The sequence below is a fragment of the Pleurodeles waltl genome, chromosome 4_1 (genome assembly GCF_031143425.1).
Source record: "Pleurodeles waltl isolate 20211129_DDA chromosome 4_1, aPleWal1.hap1.20221129, whole genome shotgun sequence".
Taxonomy (NCBI): domain Eukaryota; kingdom Metazoa; phylum Chordata; class Amphibia; order Caudata; family Salamandridae; genus Pleurodeles; species Pleurodeles waltl.
Window position 1 is genome coordinate 206,959,165 of NC_090442.1, and position 22,349 is coordinate 206,981,513.

Genomic DNA, 22,349 nt, shown 5'->3' on the forward strand with positions numbered 1-22,349 from the left:
GGCCCAGATTAAGAGGGCCCTGCACCTCCTTGCGCCACATTAGCATCATTTTGTTTTTACGCTAACGTGGCCAATGAGGCCAAACTCACTGCACTAGATTTACAAAGTGGCTTAATGCATGCATTGCACCACTTTGTAACCCATTGCGCCACATTATGCCTGTGCCAGGCATATTGTACGCAAGGGGGATGTTCCTCCGTTAGAGGGGCTGAAAAAATGGTGCAATGAAAAAGATGTCTTTGTGTCATTTTTTTGCCATTTTTAGCGCTTGCTCAGAATAAGGGGGAAGACCATTGGATACAATAGGTCCCTAACTATTTTCCAGGGTTAGCGTCAAACTTTTGGAGCCAATCCTGAACAGTAGATTAATAGCGTGAAAAATTCTGATGCTATTGCCACCTACCCTGTGCCATGGTGCACCGTATTTTCAATACGGCACACACATGGTGGTGGTATGAAAATACTGAGGGGCACTAGGAAATTGTCACTGCCACTTTTCTTAAATCTGCCCCATTGTTTTCACTAGAGGAAATCAAGTGCTTGTTGGTCAGTCAAGAAATCATAAGCTCCATTCGATGCTGAACCATTCCATGTTGTCACGAGCAAGGTACACATGGTGTCTGCCCAGCGTCCTAGAAATACCATTACATGACAATCCTCACATTTCTGACAGGTAGCTCACCGCTCGTCAGATGCTGATGTCAACGTAGAGACAGGTCATGAAATGACAATTGAAAAAACCCTAACTGATGTTGCTCCTGCATCGCCAACACAGATCATGGAAACTTCTATTGCTGCTTCCCAGTTTCCAAAGACAAGATAGGGGCTAGTAATCAGCACAACATGAAGGCTCATTGAGGAACTACAATTGTGTATATATTTATAAAATTGTAATGTTTATTTAATAAAGGGTGAGAGGTAGTGTTCTGTGAGTTATGAATGGCGTAAGGAGTCTTTTGGCACCTGATGGACTCTGTAGAACTAAGACGTAAGTGTTAGAGCGTGTTGAAGTGAATGCAGGTTTAGAATGCTGAGTTCACAGTTACTTGCAGACAAATAAAGACGTGTAATGCACATCTCTGTGTGTGGTATAGTCATTGGTGGGTACCCAGGGTGGGGAAGACAATACAATGATGTGACTGCTGCTACCCCTTCTTAGACCTGACAGCCTTAGGGTGGTCATCCCCCAACTTTTTGCCTGCCTCCCTCCACTTTTCTGAAACTGTTTTTGCTGGTTTTAGGACTCTGCGCAATTTACCACTGCTAAACAGTGCTTAAGTGCATATGCTCTCTCCCTAAAACATGGTAACATTGATTCACACCCAATTGGCAAAATTGATCTACTTGTAAGTCTGTAGTAAAGTGCACCACATGTGCCCAGGGCCTTTAGATTGAATGCTACTAGTGGGCCTGCAGCACTGGTTGAGCCACCCACATACATAGCCCCTTAACCATGTCTCAGGCCTGTCATTGCAAGGCCTGTGTGTGCAGTTTCACTGCCATTTAGACTTGGCACTTAAAAGTACTTGCCAAGCCTTAAACTCCCTTTTTCTACATATACGTCACCCATAAGGTAGGCCCTAGGTACCCAATAAGGCAGAGTGCTATGTAGGTAAAAGGCAGGACATTTACATCTTAGTTGTGTATGTCCTGGTAGTGGAAAACTCCTAAATGTGTTTCCACTGCTGTGAGGCCTACTCATTTCATAGGCTAACATTAGGGATACCCTCATATATTGTTTGAGTGGTAGATTCTGATCAGAAAGGAGTAGACAGGTCATATTTAGTATGGCCTGAATGGTAATGCACAATCCTGCTGATTGGTGAGGTTGAATTTTATATTACCACTTTAGAAATGCCACTTTTAGAAAGTGAGCTTTTCTCTGCACTTAAAATCCTTCTGTGCCTTACAGCTTGTCTCCAATCCACGTCTGGGCTGGGCTAGTTGACAGCTCCCTTGTGCATTTCACCCAGACAACCACAAAAACAGGGTGCACAGTCACACTTGCACACATCTGCATACTGAATGGGTCTTCCTGGCCTGGAAGGGTGGAGGGTCTGACACTTACATTTCAAATGACAGTGGCCTTCCCTCACACAAATGACTGCCAAACCCCCTACTGGGACCCTGACAGACAGGGTTGTACTGAAAGGGGATCGTGTGCACTTCAAGACCACTCTTTGAAGTTTCCCCCACTTCAAAGGCACTTTTGGGTATATAAACTGGGTCCCTGACCCTACCAACTCAGACACTTCTTGGGAAAACATTCTGGACCGGAAACTGCAACCTGCCAAGAGAAGCTGCCTGGCTGCCCAGAGGACTCACCTGGACTGCTTTGCTGTACAGGACTGCTGCCTTACGGTTGCCCTGCTGCCTTGCTGACCTCTGCTGAGAAGTGCTCTCCAAGGGCTTGGATTAAGCTTGCCTCTTGTTTCCTGAAGTCTCAGCGCCCAAAGACTTAGGGCCAGATGTAAGTATAAAAGAATTTGCGACTTGAAAATTGCGAGTCCTTCCGACTCGCAAATTGCAACTCGCAAACTGGTATGCAGAAAGGTGTCTCAGACACCTTCTGCGACTCGCTATGGGGTCGCAAAGACCCACCTCATGAATATTTATGAGGTTGGTCGCAGTTTGCGACCCCATAGCGAGTCTAGGCACTCACGGGGATGGTGGCCTGCTGGAGACAGCAGACCACCATGTCCGTGACTGCTTTTGAATAAAGCATTTTTTTCCTTTAAGGAAAACGGGCTGCAAAAAGAAAAATTACTGAAACCATTTAGTGTCGGTATTTTTCAGAGAAGGCAGTGGTCCATAGGACCACTGCCTGCTCTGAAAAAATATTTTTTTATGCATTCACAAAGGGGAAGGGGTCCCATGGGAACCCCTTCCCGTTTGTGAATGAGTTACCATCCACTTCAAGTGGATGGTAACTGCGAGTTGATTTGCGACCGCTTTCACGGTCACAAATCAACTCTACATCGCAATGCGGTCGCAAATAGGAAAGGCACACCCCTTCCTATTTGCGAGTCGGAAACACATTTTGCAAGTCGGTACCGACTCGCAAAATGTGTTTCTGCATCGCGTGAGGCTTTTTGCGCCTTTCAAATGATGTTTTTTGCCGTTTGCAAGGTGCAAAAGGCTACCTACATCTGGCCCTTAATCTCTGCAAAGAACTCCTTGTGCAGCGAAAAATCGACGCACAGCCTTCCGGAAATGATGCACAGCCTGCTTAGCGGGGAAAGAATCCCTACATCTCTGAACTGGAACTATGCAGCCCGCCTCCCGAGTGGAGATCCATGCAGCACCAGCATTGCGACCGGAACTTCAACACACAGCCCACTGGATCGACGCATCTCCGAGCCAGAATGATGCAGCCCGACTTCCTGCGAGAGGAACCGATGCAGCACTTGCCGTGAGACAGAAACTCCAACGCATCACCCACCAGATCGACGCAGCACCTTATACTTTGTCCTGCATGCCCAGGATTTCCACACATCGTTTCTGGGCATCAAAAGACCCCGGATCGCAAAGAGCATTCAAGCCTGCGTGCCACAATTTGTCGCAAAGCCCTTGCTGCGTGGAAAAGAATTGACGCATCGTCTGTGTGCGCCCGGAAATCCGACACACACCTACCTTTTTCAACACATCTCCTCCTCTGCGGTCTTTGTGCGTATAATTTTGACGCAAACCAGCTACTTTGTGCTTGCAAGAGACAATTGTTGCTTTTAAGAACTTAAAACTCATTCTTATCATTACTAAAGTGATATTTTAACTTGTATTTATCAAATCTTGAGCGTTTTGGCCTTAATCTACTCAGATAAATATTCTATATTTTTCAAAACATGTGTAGTGTATTTTGGTGGTTTTTTCACTGTGTTATTGCATGATTTATTGCACACATACTTTACACATTGCCTTCTAAGATAAGCCTGACTGCTCTGTGCCAAGCTACCAGAGGGTGGGCACAGGATAATTTGGATTGTGTGTGACTTACCCTGACTAGAGTGAGGGTCCTTGCTTGGACAGGGGGTAACCTGACTGCCAACCAAAGACCCCACTTCTAACATCCCTGAAGTTTTTTGTGAGTTACACCCACGACCCGGCGTTGTGTCTTTTTGAATGCATGCAGCCTTGTCCTATGAATCGTCTATGACTGTTTTCTTAATTATGGTGCTTCATGTTGACTGTGCTTAGAGATGTTTAGCGTTGCATTGGGCAACACTGTTGAAATATGAAGAGCTTTTTGAGGGCCTGCTCATCTCTTTGTTGAATTGTGGGAGTGTGGCTGTGGGGTTTGCCGTGCTAATGTTGTGATGCGCTGGGTATTTTAAGGGAATACTAGGCTGCTGTCCTTAGAATTATGCAGGGCAACCCTGTCACATGCCGCTCTTGGGAATTAAAAGCAACAAGTAATTTCGCAGAAGTTTAAGCAGAAATAAGCAGCTGATGTAAGAATGAAATCCAGACGACGATGTCATTGTTAAGTGGGGATTGAATGCGTGGGAATGCCCCAGTGATTAATTTGTGCTCCTGACTTTCAATGGTGGGCACCATCATTGATTTGTGGGAACCAGAACCAGACCTAATGAAAGCAATGGTGAGTTAAGAAAGTCAGAAAAAGAAAGGAGAGAAAGATAGGAAAATACAGAGAAATGGAAAAAACATGGATGACGAAGAACCTGAAAGAGTGAGATGAATAGCCACATAATGTAAATTTGTGAAAGAAGGAGGCGTGTGGTGGAATCAAGAACAGGCATTCATTCCACAACCTTGGCTTCACTAGTGCTGGGCTGCCCTGGTAAACATTGAGACACTGAACATTCTTTGTGTTTTTACACAATAAGCACTGGGCTCCGTAGAGTCCCAAAATGAAGGGCTCGCAAGCTTGATTAGACACTTGTGAACTATATGTTCATGACAGCACTGAGCATTGAAGGCATGTTTTAACAACTGAACTGTACTTATCTCTTCTCAGTTTGTCGGTGTGGAGGGCGTGGTGACTGCAGTGGTCGACATGTGCCCCAATATCTTTCGGAAGAAGAATGGCAGGGAACTCCTTCTTCTGGTTATCGCCATCCTCTCATACCTAATTGGCCTTCTCATGCTCACTGAGGTAAGATGGTGGAGGGGTGTGGAGGGAGGATCTAGGATCCTATTACACAAAGTACCCCAGGTCGCAACTGACATGTGTTCAGGCTTTCTGTAGCCCCAGGGAACTTTACCATTACAGAAGGAGCTGTAGTGGCTTGCCCTGCAACTTCCAGACTACAGATTGCTCCGGCTCAAATGTAGCAAAAATCTGACAGGGTGTTCCTTCATTTGCAATGGGGATGTTGCCTCATGTAAATGAGGGAACATCCTCGAAACCACGGCATTTACATTTTTCACCTTGACATATGCAATTTTATAAATCCGCCTACCGCCTTAAAGGCAGAACATTCCACCACACTGCTACATTCTGCGAGCTGCTGTCATTGGTGATGTCTACACTTAAGTAACGCCGTGATTGCATACACAAACTACTTTTAAGGAGTGGCATTAAATATGGCCTTAATGCTTGGTGTTTGTCCAGCAAACAAAATATTAGACCGTTTACAGTTTCACTAAGTTACAGATATCAGTATCGACCACACGGGCAATGCTATGGACGCTAATGCCATCCACTAAGTAAATGTCATCTTCAGACAGAAAACCTCTTCTCTGTCATTTCAGATTACTGTTTTGCAAATGCTTTTTAAACTGGTCGGTTGTTCTGTTTTCCTAGGCTGATTGCTGATATTTAAATGAGATTTTAAACATATTTTGAAGGAGGACCAAGTAAATTTACCCTTGCAAAATCTGTGCATCTTTTTGTACAAATGTCTTAATTCACAGTGCACACATGTAAAGAAATGCATTATCAGCTCGGCCTTCATTATCATCCTGCTCCTTACAATATGAAGTGGGTCCTTAAATGGCTCGTTCTATTGAACTCACATAAATGCAGTGAATCTATTTTAAAGATCTAGGGCCGGATTTGATTTACAAACCTTTCACGAAACGCAGCGCGGCAAGGGAAGTTGCTTTGCTGTTCTGGGTGAAAGGGAGAGAGCAGAACTGTGCCATATTTACAATGATATGGCAAAGTTCAGCTCTCCCCTAGCGCTGGCGGACTTGTGGCTGCCTAGCGCCAATGCAGGCACCCTTGCAACATGTCCTAAGTGAGTCTGCATTATGCTAAGGATAGTTTATGTGCAGGGACAACTTCCTGCTCAAAAAACACCCTTTTGAGGCTATTTTTTTGAGAGATAAAAACAAGGAGAAGGGCAGGTGCACCATTGTAGCGCAAACCCATGTTTCCTAACCTTAGTAATTATGAGTTAGCGGAAAAGCTATGGGTGGATGCACGGGAATGCCCACGCACCACCCATGGAACGCCTCCCTGTAGCGGTTACTTTGCATTTACTAAGCCACGCAAAGCAACGCTAATCGACTTTGTGTGGCTTAGTAAATCTCCAATTGGATTTTGTGCTGGGGCTGCACAAAAATATTATGCAATCCAACCCCATATATTAGTAAATGCGGACTCCAAAATTTAGTGCAGCTGAGTGCATGCTGACCTACACTATGTGGTGAGGGGGGGTATATGCTCCAGCACACAGGACTCAGGGTAAACCTTGTGTGCTCAGGAGTGATGCGGGAGAGGATTATTGCATAGCATCTCTATAATGAATCAAAGTAGGTGATTAATTGTATAGCAACAGCCCATCTTCCTGCAACAATGTACAGATATTATAATGCGTAACTGTCCAAGTAGAGCCTACATTAAGAATTTTTTTCTTTATTTCAGCCTAGTCGTATAACATCAGATAACGTACAGGATAACAGATCATGTGAGAAAGTAACTGCATATGGAAGCAAAATATATTCTGATTCCTATTACGGTGTCTTAGGGCTCACTTTTGAATTCCACTCAGAAGTAAATGGGGGGAGAGGATGTAAAAGAAGTGATTCCATATGAACTTTTAGGTGCTTTATATGCTACATGTTATATGCTGTACAGGCTGATACTTTTCCAATAGCAAGGGAGTCATGCTGATTTCGTTCCTATCATCTGAACGGAATTAAGCAAGAAATCAACACTTAAAGAAGACTTCCCATCTGTAAGAAGGGCTTTGTGGCTTCCTGGAATGCAAATGATTCCTTGTATTGTTCCGACTTCTTTTATCTTAAAATGCCCTTCTCCATAGCTATCTCGTTCTGCAGTCTTTAGATCAGTGAGGAACCGGCATCATAGATGTCACTTCATTAAAACGTTAAATGAGCGGAAGTGACATTACTCTTCCCCTGGCCCTTATGACATCACAATGTTGGCCCTCGGTGCCCTTTTATCTCTTCACCAGTCTTCTGATTGCTGTAGGTTAGGGTGAGTGAAAGGGGAGGAGAGACTGTTTACTGCCAGGGATCTCAAAGGGGAAACCAGGTGTAGTAGTGCTAGGTCTGGCTACCGATATTTGACAATCATGAGCAATACAGATCTCTTGCCATTTACATCTCGGCCCCACAGGGAAGTGTAATATGTGGCTTTATAGCAGGTAGACAGGTGCTATTGCAGTACTGCTGCATTCCCAGATGCTTGTCAGTTGATGTACGGTGAAGATAAGCTGTGATGAGCAGGAAGTATTTAGTCACTAATTCATGGCTGAGCAAACTGTGGACAGCAACTGTTTGACAAACCTTTTTCCATTGTCATTATAGCTAAGTTATGTTTTTACTATTGTTGCATGAAGTTACAAAGCTCTACAGCTCGCAAGTTCATGCAATTTGCTAAATATAGTTTGCTAATGTTCCTAATGGCATAGCTCAAAAAGTTTTTTTTTTTTTTTTGACAGAAGCATCTGCTTATATCTTCTCTTTGCAGTACTGCACTCCTCCTTTTCTCGCAGGCGGAAGTCTCATGTGGAAAGTCTGCCAGTTCAGAAAGGAGGTGATGTAGCCTAGTGGATTCCATCCAGTTCCCCTACTACTGCTGAAATAAGATCAGAGTAGAAACACACTAATGGCTGAAGCTTGGTGTGGACAAAAGAATGTGCCACCAAGACGAATTTGTTTGCAACTCAATTTAAAAAAAAAAAGCAATGTTTGGCATAAGGGAGCGGCGCCAACTCGATATCCTCCAGCAACGGCCCTGCAGCAACTGCCGCCCACAACATTCTCCTTGCCCGACCATTCCATCCCCACATTCTACTCCCATTGTAGCTATCCAACATTCTGATCACCACACATCTTCCCCCAACACAAAAAATATAAAAAAAACTCTAACACAAAATTACTAATGTTACCTTACATAGCGATATGCCAATTTGCACTTTGCAGGAGCTACTTTTCTTCATCTAGCGAGATTAATAATATTAACATTAGATTACCATTGCTTAACGTTGCATGACAAATTCTTAGAAATGCCCAGGTAATCTCTTTTCCCTTTGGCTTTGTCGAAAAGGTATGCCATCGGTGGTCAAAACACACTTGTTTGCATTATGACCAGAGTCAGCACATACATCAAAATGAATATCAGGATCCACAATTGGTTGCAACTCAGATTCACTTCCCAGCAAATACCCCTCGATTTCATCGTCGTTTTCATGCATGTTGACTCCTTCACACAGACTCACATGCTGCAGATTACATATCTTACCATCCTCAAGCTTGACAGCTTCATCCAATACCTTCACTATTTTAATAGGACTTGACCAAAAGGCTGCCTCTTTTTCTATGAACCCGGGGTTCCTCACACATATGTACTGCCCTGCAATGAGTTTAGGCATGGTTCTCCTTCCATTGACTCTACTCAGCACATGACCTTGGTGTTTTAGCACACGTTCCCTAATTAGATCATCACTGTTGGTCAATCCCTGCTCTTTTTTTTAAATTCTTTAACCACCATGGAACTAACTTGGAAGATGGTTTCCTTCCCCTAAAAAACTCAAATGGGGTTTTCCCTGTCATCAAATTGGGCGTAATTCTATAAGATAGTAACATACTCTGAAGATCCTTCTTCCATGCCAAGTTAGATTTCAGAGCCAACTGTATAGCTTCCTTAAATACCCTATTGAACCTTTCGACTTGACCATTGCCCTCTGGATGATATAATGACACCTTTAGGTGATTCACACCATAATTTTTCAATAACAATTTCATTTTACTAGATGTGAGCTGCACAATATTATCTGTTACTAGAGTCTCAGGAATCTGTTCCCTGGAAAACACATCCTCTAAAAAGTCGATGACCACATCCGTGGTCACATTATTATTATAATAATCAATAAGGACAATGGCATATGCATCTATGGATGCAAGGTGGCAAAAGGCCCCATAAAATCAATTGCTACCTTCCGCCAAGGTCCTTCAGGGAATTCGACCATCTGCAGAGGTACTACCATTGGCTTGACAGACTTGTGACTTGCCTTGCATGCTTTGCATTTCCTCACCCAACGGTCCACCATACTGTCCACCCCTGGCCACCAAAAACTTTCCTTAATTTTCCTTCTGGTACTTGCTATACCACCATGCCCTTCATGTCCTAACCTGACCATAAGTTCACATATGCCGTAAGGAGGTACTATTTTATCGCCCCTCAAGACGATGTTATTGCATCCTTGATTTGACAAAATGTACTACATTCCCCTTGAAGTTGCCACTTAGATGGCCGCCCCTTCATAAGGAATTCCTTTACCTTTGCTAAAATTCCATCTTTTAGCATTTCCTTGAGCCACGTATCCTCGGAAAACTCTAATTCTATCCCATGGTCTGCAATAAATACCACACAGTCATATGTAAATGCCACATCACACTAATTATCATCCACTTCCTCACAATTCTCATAAATCAAAGGCAACTGTGATAATCCATCCGCCACCCGATTATCTTTCCCTGGCAAGTGCATAATCTCATAATGGTACATTTGCAGTTTTGAGGCTAGTCTCGCTAACAGGGTGGTAAGATTTCCCTCACCTCCAGGAATCAAGATATTTACCAAGGGTTTGTGGTCCGTACATATCTTAACTTTGCGACCCCACACATACATCCTAAAATGTTGCACAGCCCAAGTCGCAGCTAGTAATTCCCTTTCAATAACAGAGTAGCTCCTCTCTGCTTGTGTTAGAGTACGAGACGCATATACAACCACCCACTCATTCTCATTCCTTTTTTGGGATAAGACAGCACCAATTCCATAACCACTAGCATCCACAGACATGGTACAATTTGCATCTTCATCAAATTATCTTAGGTATGATGCATTTACAATTTTTTAAGTTCTGCAAATTCTTCAGTATGTCTCTGTCCCCAGCAAAACATTGCTGTTAGACTTTTCATCCTTGGCATAGTCTCCCTTAACTTTTTGCCTCTGTTTCCCAGGTTGTTGATGTGTGCTGGACTCTGATTTTGCTGTTTGTGTTACTCTGGGCACTTTACCACTGCTAACCAGTGCTAAAGTGCAAGTGCTCCTTTACGAAATGTGTATGTCATTGGCTCATCCATGATTGGCATATTTGATTTACTAGTAAGTCCCCAGTAAAGTGCACTAGAGGTGCCAGGGCCTGTAAATCAAATGCTACTAGTGGGCCTGCAGCACTGGTTGTGCCACCCACATTAGTAGCTCTGTAATCATGTCTCAGACCTACCACTGCAGTGTCTGTGGGTGCAGTTTCAACTGTAAATTCGACTTGGCAAGTGTACCTACTTGCCAGGCCTAAACCTTCCCTTTTTTATATGTAAGGCACCCCTAAGGTAGGTCCTAGGTAGCCCCAAGGGCATGGTGCAGTGTATGGGTAAGGTAGGACATATAGTAATGTGTTTTATATGTCCTGACAGTAAAATATTGCTAAATTTGTTTTTCACTGTTGCAAGACATGTCCCTCTCATAGGTTAGCATGGGGGCTACCTTTAAATCTGATTAAAGTGTGGATTCCTTTTGGGAGTGGTTGGACATGTGGAGTTTGGAGTCTCTGAGCTCACAATTTAAAAATACATCTTTTAGTAAAGTTGATTTTAAGAATGTGTGTTTGAAAATGCCACTTTTAGAAGGTGAGCATTTTCTTGCTTATACCATTTCTGTGACTCTGCCTGTTTGTGGATTCCCTGTCTGGGTCAGTTTGACAGTTGGGCTGGTTGAACCTCACACTAGACAGTGACACAAAGGGAGCTGGGGTGTAGTCTGCATATCCTGATGAGCCATCTGTGCTAGGAGGGGGAGGAGTGGTCACTCACACCTGAAAGGGCTGTGCCTGCCCTCACAGAATGCAGTATCCAAACCCCTGGTGAGTGTCTGGGGCCTGGCCAAGGCAGGATTTCACATTCAAGAGAGACCTTGCTTTGAAGTAGGCCTACTTCAAAGGAGAAATTTGGTACCGAAAACCACAGACTTTAGAACACTCCTGGAAACAAAGAGGAACCTCTGCCTGGAGAAGAGCTGAAGAGCTGAGGAAGAAGAGCTACCCTGTCTGTGACTGTAGTTTGTGGAGCTATCCTGAATTTGCTGCTTCTGCCAGAGTTAGAGGGCAAAGGCTGGACTTCGTGTGCCTTCCCTCTTGTGAAGATCTCCAAGGGCTTGATTTAGGGCTTGCCTCCTGTTGTTTGAAGTCTCAGGGACAGCAAAGACTTCTCTCTGCCAGCACCTGGAGTCTCTGGAGAGACTCCTACTCTGCCAAGTGATGCCCATCCAGTTCCTGGGACCCTGAAAGGAGGAGCTGGCAGCCTAAGAGTAAGAAATCCACGCACAGAATGCCGTGCGAGGAAAAGATCGATGTGACTATGATCTGCGGCTGAAAAATTGACGCGCCACTCGCCTGCAATGCGACCAGAAGATCAACGCACAAAGTTGGGGAAACGATGCGCAGCATCGCTGACAGAGGCTGGTGAGATCGCAACCCACGCTGGGTGGTTTTCGGATCATCGTGCAGCTGAATTTCTGATGCAAACACCGCCGGGCATGTAAAAACAACGCAAGGGTTGCCCAGACCTAAGAGTGCTAACCGGATCGATGCATCGGTCTCCTGCGGAGAGAAGAAACAATGCGCCCGACCCAACAAAAGGAGAAACAATGCAAAGTCTCGCTCGTGAGTGAAATCGATGCATCACAAGCCCTTTTTGATGCACACTCGCTTGTCAGGGGTTATTTTTGACGCCCCCAAGGGACATTCTCACTCTAACAGTGTTAGTGTGTGTTTAAAACTACATGAAGACTCTTTTTGCTTTTTAATTGATAACTTGACTTGTGTATTGTGGATTTTTGTCATTTTGGTCTTGTTTTGTTTAGATAAATATTTCCTTTTTTTCTAAACCTGTGTTGTGTCATTTTGTAGTGATTTCATTAAGTTACTGTGCGTGTTGGTACAAATACTTTACACCTAGCACTATGAAGTTAAGCCTACTGCTCGTGCCAAGCTACCAAGGGGGTAAGCAGGGGTTAGTTGAGGGTGATTCTCTTTGACCCTGACTAGAGTGAGGGTTCTTGCTTGGACAGGGGGTAACCTGACTGCCAACCAAAGACCCCATTTCTAACAGTTGCATTTTTCCTTAATAGCGCTCTAAGATTCTCAACCTTGGATGCGTAATGTTCTACAAAATTTGCGTACAATTCTGTCAACCCTAAGAAGGATACCAACTGTTCCCTGCTCTTGGGTTCTGGAGCGTCACATATGGCTTTCACATGGCTAATTTTTGGACAAATGCCATCCTCTGAAATTACGTGACCCAAGTATTCCACATGTTGTTTCCCAAATTTGCATTTTTTTTCTTTCACAGTTAATCCATTGTCAATATGTGCTTGTAGAACTTCCCTCAATATGCAATCATGTTCCTTTTTATCCTTCCCAAATAACAACATGTCATCCTGAAAAACTTTTGCACCACTTATATTTGATAATACTCTAGATAATTCCCTTTGGAACACAGCAGATGCACTGGCTAAACCAAATTGCATCCTTCTGTACTGGAACAATCCTTCAGGTGTCATGAAGGCTGTGCAGTGCTTAAAGGTCGTATCCAACGGAATTTGATGATAAGCGCTAGCTAAATCAATTGTCAATACAATTTTAGCATCACCAATGGACGACATTAATTTTTGCAAATTTTGTAACGGGAAGGCATCCACCCAAATAGTATCGTTTAAAGAACGTAAGTCCACAGACAGTCTTAGATCCCATTGGATTTCAAGGAAATTACAATTGGAAATCAGAGCTTTCAATTGGTTCTATAATGTCCCTTTCACATAAATCACACACAATTTATTTTAGTATCCTTCTGTAATTCAACTGAACATTTCTTAACTTTTGCCTCACAGATATAGCAGTCTCTTTAAGGTTATGTTATGTTTAAAAGTTTTCAAGGTTCCTAACTCGCTGCTAAAAACATTTGGAAATTCCTCCCTTAAGACAGAATATGTATCGTTTGTACTTTTGATATTACCCTCACCCACTGCATACACGAGTTGGTCAGCTTTGGGGTGAACTCTCACTCCGAGTTCAGTCATGTGTGACCAACCTAAAATCATAGCTCTTTTTTCTGCTATAAGTGCATTTCCTAAACATATTTTTCCGGAAAATCCAATTTAAGCTTGCACAGCCCCACAATAGTAATTTTATAGTCCACCATAGCTCCGACCTGTATTCCATCTATGCTTAATGTACACTTAGGTAATTGGACATTCTTCGATTTGCTGTTCTCGCTCTGCACTCATTAGGATACTCCACAATACAATTTACTTTTATTTCCACACTTGACAAATGTCCTCTCTTCTTACACACATTGCATGTCTTTCCAATGGCAGGGCACAATTTAGAATTAGCTAAATGTGTATTAGCTCTTCATCGAAAACACAGTAGGCCTCTAGTTTTACCAAAACACAAGATTCTTTTTTTCCTTACCACTCTTCTCACTCCCTACAATATATACAGTACCATTGTCTTTATTTTCATTCATCACTGCCTGTAATCTCAATGCCAATTGCTACGTCTATCACATTTTTTAAAGATAATTCACCGGAAGACCATAGTTTCTCTTGATTTATTTTATTTAGTTCTCATCAATAGCTGGTCCCCTCATATGTCATGTTTCTGAAAGCACATGTTACAGCAAGTCCCCTCAAAACTGCCATATACTGGTCAATTGATTTATATTCTTTTTGCCCTCTTGAGTAAAGCTTATATCTTTCCATGACTACTTTATTTGCCTTCCATACCTTTTTTGTAACTGTATGATAGCACATTTACACACATCTTCCTCATCAACGTTGTTCAACCTCAGCAGATTTAAAAAAAGACCTATTGCACCTAGTCTGTGCTTCAGTAAGGGCAAATGTCTTTCCGGTGTACATTCCCCATCCTCTAATACTTCCACATATGCCGCAAACAGCTGAAAAGAAAGGTGATGGTGGAATGTTAGACATATCTATCCCTTTATAAGAAGTAAATCAGTAAAACTCCACGTGTAGCCACAATTTCCACTGCCCCAAGTATGTGCGTGTGGCCAGTGCATGTCAGCCGTTAAAATAATTATTTTCCGGGTTTTGGGTGTGGGCTTCACCCAACATGCAGAGTCAAAGTAAATGGTCATACCGATTGCCGTACAACCCAACTGATGATTGCTGATCCTTCAGTAATTAAAGGTGTGCGCATCACCAAACGCACAGGATAGAAGGGAAAGTCAGAGTGAATTTCCTTATTGATTGCCATACAATTAAAGCTCTAAAAAGGGATACTCCCAAACAACAAAGATGGGCACCAAGACGTAATCTTATGTTTTGTCCATAGGTATTGGGGCTTGTTTTTACCCAGAATGCACTTCACTTCATCGTACGTGTCAATAAGGCCTCGTGCACGGCTCCATGCACTTCACTGTACGTGTCAATAAATGCTCGCGCACAGCTCCACGCATGAATCTATCGTATGTGCACTTCCAAAACATACTCCTCGAACAAGTATGATCACTACTGTGGTAAACCAGCTCCTCTGATCTTTCCTCTCCTTCCAGGTTTTGTTCATTAAGTTTGCTGGCAGAATCCAAACGCAAAGCAGACACAGAGTTCTGTGACTTTAAAGTGGCTTTCCTCCTCTCCCACTTGTCGCCATTGTGAGGAAAAGAACGTGCCACCAAGACAAATTGGTTTCCAGCTCAATTTAATTTAAAAAAAAAAAAACTCGACATCCCCCAGCAACCGGCCCACAGAAACCGCCACTCACAACATTCTCCTTGCCCAGCCAATCCATCCCCAAATTCTACTCCCATTGTAACTATCCAACATTCCGGTCACCACACTTGGTGTGTTGTTGATGGTTGGCAGCACATCCCATTGCAGAGATGGGACATTATAACTACTCTGGCCTCTGGTCAAAGTCAGGAACTTCATAATTCTGCAGGTAATAACTGTTTAAAACATGTCATATTCATGAATGTCTTAAACAGGTGTTTTTTTTTTAATGCATCTTTCTCTCTCTTTATCAGGCCTTCCCAGATGCTTACTGCCTGCTGCTCCCCCATCTGTGTGAAATTCAGAAAAGCCTTGCCCCACACAAAAGCCAACTTTATTGTCTCTGTGAACATTTGTTTACTGAGTCCCCTTTCACTAGACCTGAGTGGAGTTCAGGGAGTTCTAGTACATGGAACTCCACGAAGTGCCAAAAAAACTCTGCTGCGCTACGCGGAGTTCCATGAGCTGAGGAGTTTGGGTAAGTTGCACTGTTCAGGCTGATTTTCAGAACAGGAGTTTCTCCTGTGCTGTAAAATCAGCACAAACAGCATGACGTGGAGCGCCATAGGGTGCTTACTTCTTTTTGTTGCTCGAGTAAATTTTCTATTTGAGGAGCAGCTTCCTTAACATGGGCAGCAGCCTACCATTTACGTTCAGAAATCTTGCTTGCTCTCGCCAACTTACCAATTTCTCCCCCTCGCCAATCTAACGTTGGCGAGTGAGAGAAAAAACTCCACTTGCGTCACTTCTCAGAGATTTTTGGAACTCTGCCCTCTGCACAAAGTACTGAGTGGGGAAAACTCTGCGAACTCCACTGGCAGGGCGGAATTTTTTACCCACCCCTAATTTACACCAGAAAAGCAAAATGAAATGACAATCTATATTTTAGCAACTTTGGTCAGGAAATGTCCATGGCCAAGAGCAAAGCTTGCACACTAGAAATTAACAATTAACGGTTTGGGATGTTTCAAGCAATTGAGTAAACACTTAGGGCCAGATGTAGCAAAGGGTTTTACCCATTCTATGTCTATGGAAAAATTTGTTAGTACATATGGCCCTTAATGGTGAAAGCACAAGCTGATACTATGTCAACCAAGATCCTTTCTGCTTTTGGGATGCCAAGATGAAAAGTAGCACTCATCCAGCCTTTGCATTTGGTGCAACATTGACTGCAGATGAACCTGACATCCAGGGCCATTTTGTTTCAGTCTGCAAAACTGTTTTCCCACCTGTGCAGTGATCAACTGATGTATCCTCCCTATCCTTAAAACATCCTTATACTAAACCTAGGACCAGATTTAAAAGGCCCCAGTGCCACCGGAACGTCACTTTCAGTGATGCTTTGGTATCACTTTTCCCTGCTCCGTATTTACAAGGAGGTGTAACGCTACCTTTTGTAACGTTACGCTTCCTTGTAAATATGAGCCCATCCGACACAGTTTTCTACGTCAGAAGGGCGTGCAATGGGGGTTGCTGTGGGTGTTCCATTGCAACACCTATTGCTCTTGATGCTGCCCCAGATTTACGAGAAATCATAAATCTGTGGCAGCGCCAAAAACTAACACTACCCCAGGGGGTGGCGTTAGCATGGCAAAACGAGGAGGAAAACTTTTACTCCTCCTCATTTTTTGCTTTTTCTATGTGTGCTGCATTCTGCAGCACACATAGAAGTGCCAAATCGCCATTGTATATTGTTTATATGAAGGAAGAGATACCTTCCTGTCATAAACAATCACTCCCCTCAACACAGACACCCTTACACTATGGTGCGAGGATGCCTGCATTGGAGCAGGCAGCTTAATTTCTCGTCGGCAGGGGGATATACAAGAGTAAATACGGCTCGGCCCTGTGTTTCAAAACAGTTTCTTTTAAATCTGGCCCCCTAGCATTTAAAGTGCTATGATCAAGGACTCAACTACACTCATTTTGTATTTGATTGTTCTCTCTAGTGCAGCTATTTCATTTTCTAAAGGTGTTATGCAATAAAGCCTACTTCATTACATCCAGATGCTGAAGCATGAGGGGAAATATTGTTAGGTTGTTCTTCTTCCTTGTCAGTCTTCACTGACTGACGCATGTCTGGATTTTGGAAGGAGAGAGCTAGCTATTCTAAATTCTTCCACACATATATGCGTGCCATTTTTAGGTTTCGCATAGACAGTGCATGCACTGTTTCTATTCTTTGGGCATTCATCACACACATTGATTTTCATTGGTTCCTTTGTGTGCCTTTCTAAATTCCTTTCTTTTCATTGGTCAAACCGCGCTATTTGTCCCACCTGTGAATGTGTGTTAAGACTATGCTTTTCACTTAGAAGGCTTCACAAACCTTTATTAGGTTTGTAGCATGTTTATCCAGCCTCCTCAGGCAGCGAACCGATTGTAACTGACCAACATTCAAACCTCCTCCAGAAACTTTACACTGCCTGGAATGCTGTGACCTCAAAGTGATTGTCACCGCATTCCAGTCAAGTGGTCTACTGCAAACCACAACACATCTCCCTCTTTTATAACATCAGATTAGAACAGAGCAGTTAAAAATCAATATTACAATTATAAGCTTTTAATGAAACAAATTACATTATGGAAATCATATGTGTACAAAATGAAATATATTATATACATATACGTACATTCACTTTATGTATAACAGTAGAAGGTTCCCTTATTTAATCAAATTCTTCCTTTCATGAATTAATTAAGTCTGCAGTTTGTAACTTTCCCCATAACATAGTCCTTGTGCCAAGTAGGTTTAGATCTCTGTCAGAGTGAAGCTCCTATTCCTCAGGATCTGTACGAGAAGACAAGTTAGGGCCACCTCCAGGCACCTCCAACTCTGGAAACCTTCTTAGCACAGAATATTAAAGTGGCCAGGTGAGGGGAAAGGAATTAGGAAGGGGACTGCTGGGAAGGAGACCTGGAAAAAGAAATAGCAATACACACAGCAATGTAATCTTATAACTTACTTTAACACAGTTATAATCTCTCAGTCATGAGTTTGTTTTCTCTTACAAACTCACCAAAATTTACTGAAAATCACACCAAGAATATGATGACAAAAAACAAAATGAAACAAAAAATACCGCCCCAAGCTAAGTGTTCTAAAGATACTGTTAAAGCTGAAAATCATTAGACAATTCAGCAATATTCTGCATTTCTAAAATATCCTGTCTTAAATAAAGAGTAATCTTCCAAAACATTTAAGTTAGTATCCTCGTTCCAAAACACAAATATCCTTTACATGGAAGAAATAATTTCCTCTGAATTTTCCTTGCAATACAGATACATAGTTAAAAGCAGACACTTTGGCCCTCATTATAACATTGGCAGTAAATACCACCTACCGCCACCGTTACTGATGCCAATCTACCGACACGACAGCGACCATCCGTCCATCATATTATGAGCACTGCCTGACTTCTGCCACAATAAGGGCGGAAATCTGGCAGTGCTTATGCTGGCGGATGGTGGTAGGCTGGCACTGCTACCACCTGCACCGCCCTGCCAGTAGAACACCACCAGCTGTATTTTGACCAGAAATACTGCCTAGCAGTGTTCTGCTGGCAGGGCGCTGCTGGTGGTAGCAGCACCCCTTCCCGTTCCCTGCCAGATGACCTACTCGCGGGACAAGGTAAGTTGGGCCTCTGACAGGGGAAGGGGCTGGGAAGGTGGTGGTGGTGTGTGTGTGTATGTGTGTCTGAGTGTGTGAGTGCGTCTGTGTGTGCGTGTGAGTGAATGCGTGTAAGAATGGTGAAGTGAGTGTCTGCATGTCAGGGTGATTGTATAAGAATGTGTCAGTATGTCTGTAAGTATGCATGTATGAATGCATGTATGCAGTGTGTGTGTGAGTGTGTGCATGGCAGAGTTAGTGAATGGGTGTGTGCCTGGTGCATGTGAGTGTGTGCATGTATGCGGGGAGGGGGTGTGGGGTGAGGGGCGCTATGACTGGTGGGGGTGGGGGCAAAGGGGTGATGTGTGCGTGTGTGGCTGTGGGGTCAGTTGTGTGGTGTATGCGTGTCTGCGGTGTGAGCGTGTATGGGGGTGGGAGGGTGTTTGTTCATTGAAGGGGTTGGTGGTGTGTGTTTAAAGATCTGAGGGGGTGTGTTTGTGGATCGGAGGCGGTGGAGGGATGTGTTTGTGGATCGGAGGGGGTGGGGGTGTTTGTGGATCAGAGGGGGGTGAAGTGTTAGTTTGTGTATCGGGTGAGGGTTAGTGTGTGTATGGGGATGGGTGTTTGGGTAAGTTTGAATAGAGTGGGGGGCATCAGGTGAGTGTTCGGGGGGGGGACCACCTACCAGTGACAGGGAAGGAATTCCCTGTTACAGATAGGGACAACCCCCATGGTTTTCATGGCATTGCTAATGCCACGGAAACCATGGCGGGAGGCCAGATCATAAAGCCATGGGCAGTACTCTGTGGGCCGCCGGGCTGGATATAGACATCTTTGGCCCAACGGCTCATGCCGCCATGGCGATGAGTGGAGAAGTGGCGGGTTAGCTGCAGCCAACCCATCAATCTCATAACATGGCGGTATGTACCGCCAGCCTGTTAGCGGTACTACCGCCATATTAACCCCGACCACCATGGTCATAATGAACCCCTTTGTTCTATTCACAGTGGTCCTTTAGTTATGTAACTTCATATCTTTCGGAACAGGAAAAGAACAATAAATATTTCAGACTGCCAGCAAACTTCAGCAAATGCCCTTTGTTTATCTAATTAAGATAACATCTCACCACTAAGAGCACAACTTGTTCTTCAATAAACATAGAAATCAACCTCCAGAAAGCACTGTCTCAAAGATGAGAGAGATAAGGTCTGCCACAGCTTGACGAAGGACAAAAACCGGAAATCTCTGGAGGAATAGTGAGCACCTGGGTACTGGGTGTGGAAGGCTTTATGGTCTGGACACACCCAACCTGGTTGCTATGGAAACCTCTAGAGAGAGCATAAAAAAACAAGCACAAATCTGTGTAATAATAATGTCAAGGACAATCAATGAGCATATGCTCATGCAAAAGGTAATTTATGCATGCCGCTCAGATTATTTGCAGTCAACAAGCATAGGTTCATGCAAAAGGTAAAACAAGCATAAGTCTGTGTAATAATAATAATGTCAAGGACAATCAACAAGCATAGGCTCAAGCAAAAGGTAATTTGCATACAGCTCAGATTATTTGTAGAATACTAGATATACTCGACTGATTCTCTAGACTCTCTAACACATGCGATGACAGTGCCACCACCAAAGTGCTCTGTCTGCAGCCTCACGTGCCTTACTGCACCAATGTCTCAAACATGTACGTTGAAGAACTTGTACCACATTGATTGGAGCGGGCACTACCCTAGTTCTGACAATCTCTCTCTTCTTAACAAAAACTCTTTATCATCATTCAAATCCTCCACCTCATGGCTTTTTTTTAGCATGGTTCCTGAACCAACCTCATTTCGTTTTGTTATTCTAGATATACTCCAGACATCCCCTGCGTGTAAAATTCCTTTTAAGAGAAGTTATCACAAAAGGACCCATGAATGTTGAACGCCCCTTTCTTATTATATAGGTCTTTTCACTAAATCTGAGTTTTATATTTATGTTGATGTTCCCTCCTACGCAGAACAAGCTGATCATTTGGAAAGTCCACATTTTGTTCCCCACTTATTTTTAGTCACACAGGATTGAGTTTACAGTGTGGTTTCCTACCTTTAAGTGAAACAAATGGAGATATAGATATTACACTATTAGGAGAGACACAGTGTGCCGACTAGGTTTCTCGCCACAGTTCTTTTAGTGATGTCTTATTCAAGAGTGCACCCTGTGCACAATTTTTTGTTATTATCTTATTCATACTCTCTGCTAAACCATTGGCTTGAGGTGAATAGAAGGCTGTCTTGAAATGAGTTATTTTTTAAGAAAATGTTTCATTTCCTGGGATACAAACTGTACCCCATTATCAGTTATAAGAGTTTTCGGAACACCCTCCCCAGAAAATTCTTCTTTTAAAAATGTGATTACTATTTTAGTGTTTACTTTAGCCACACACTTTGGGAACACCCACTTACAGGTATAGTCAAACTGGAACATAACATATCATTCATCATTGGCTAGAAGATCAACAGGTGACAGAGGAACTGTGTAAGTTGTCTTTGTTTTGTCATTATTCGCAGAATTCCAGCAATCCTTTACCACCACTTCAATCTCTTGATCCATTTTTGTCCACCAATACCATTCACACAAATGAGCCTTGGTTAAATTTCTCCCTAAATTTCCTTTATGAGCGAAGTTAATTAACTTCTTTCTCAAAACATCAGGAGGTACCACCCATTACCTCCTTAATACTTAATACTTTCCCATCACTAATGCTAAGCTTGTCTTTTACACAAAGAAATTCCACCAAATTAGTTAGTATATCTTTCTTGTTTGGCCAACCATTTACAATGAGTTCCTTTAATGTAGATAATTTTAAGTCGTTTGAAATAGCATTATCCTACTCACTTTACCCAGGGCTGATTCACATACCCAATCTACAGCTACTTCTTCACACACATCTACGCTCTGGTTGATCGGCAGTCTAGGGAGACAATCTGCCATTGCATTCCCTGCCCCAGGTATATACTCAACTGTAAAATTATAACTGGTCAATCCATCTAACCACCTCCTGATCCTAGGGGATACATTCTCCATCTCCTTACATAACAACATACGAGTAAGTGATAGATGATCCGATTTAACCCCAAATGGTATTCCCTAGAAAAACAAAGTTAAAGTGGATAATTGCCTAATATACAGCTAAGGCCTCTCGTTCAATAACTGAATAATGCTCTTCAGCACCTTTTAACAAGTGAGAAGCAAAAGCTAATACCTTCATTTCACCATTCACCATTTGGGCTAAAACCGCACCAAAACCCTTCAGACTGGCATCGGTCAATTAAATTGTTTTCCTGTGATCATCAAAATGTCCCAAAGTTGGTAATTTTCTAATGCTGCATTTAATACTGTCGAAAGACTGATCACATTCTTCTGTCCAGTTGAACTGGGCACCCTTCTTTAGCAGCAACCTCAATGGCTGAGAAACACTAGCAAAGTTTTGGATAAATTCTGAACAAAATTCAGCCAAACCAATAA

General features: G+C 43.1%; 1 protein-coding gene across 1 annotated transcript in view; it reads left to right on the forward strand.

Moving 5' to 3' along the window:
• Positions 1–22,349, forward strand: part of LOC138287580 (sodium- and chloride-dependent GABA transporter 2-like) — a 769,612-nt gene that overhangs the window by 714,925 nt on the left and 32,338 nt on the right. The window contains exon 11 of the mRNA XM_069228139.1: positions 4,976–5,113. Coding sequence (XP_069084240.1) covers positions 4,976–5,113 — 138 coding nt within the window. The remainder of the gene's footprint in view (positions 1–4,975; positions 5,114–22,349) is intronic.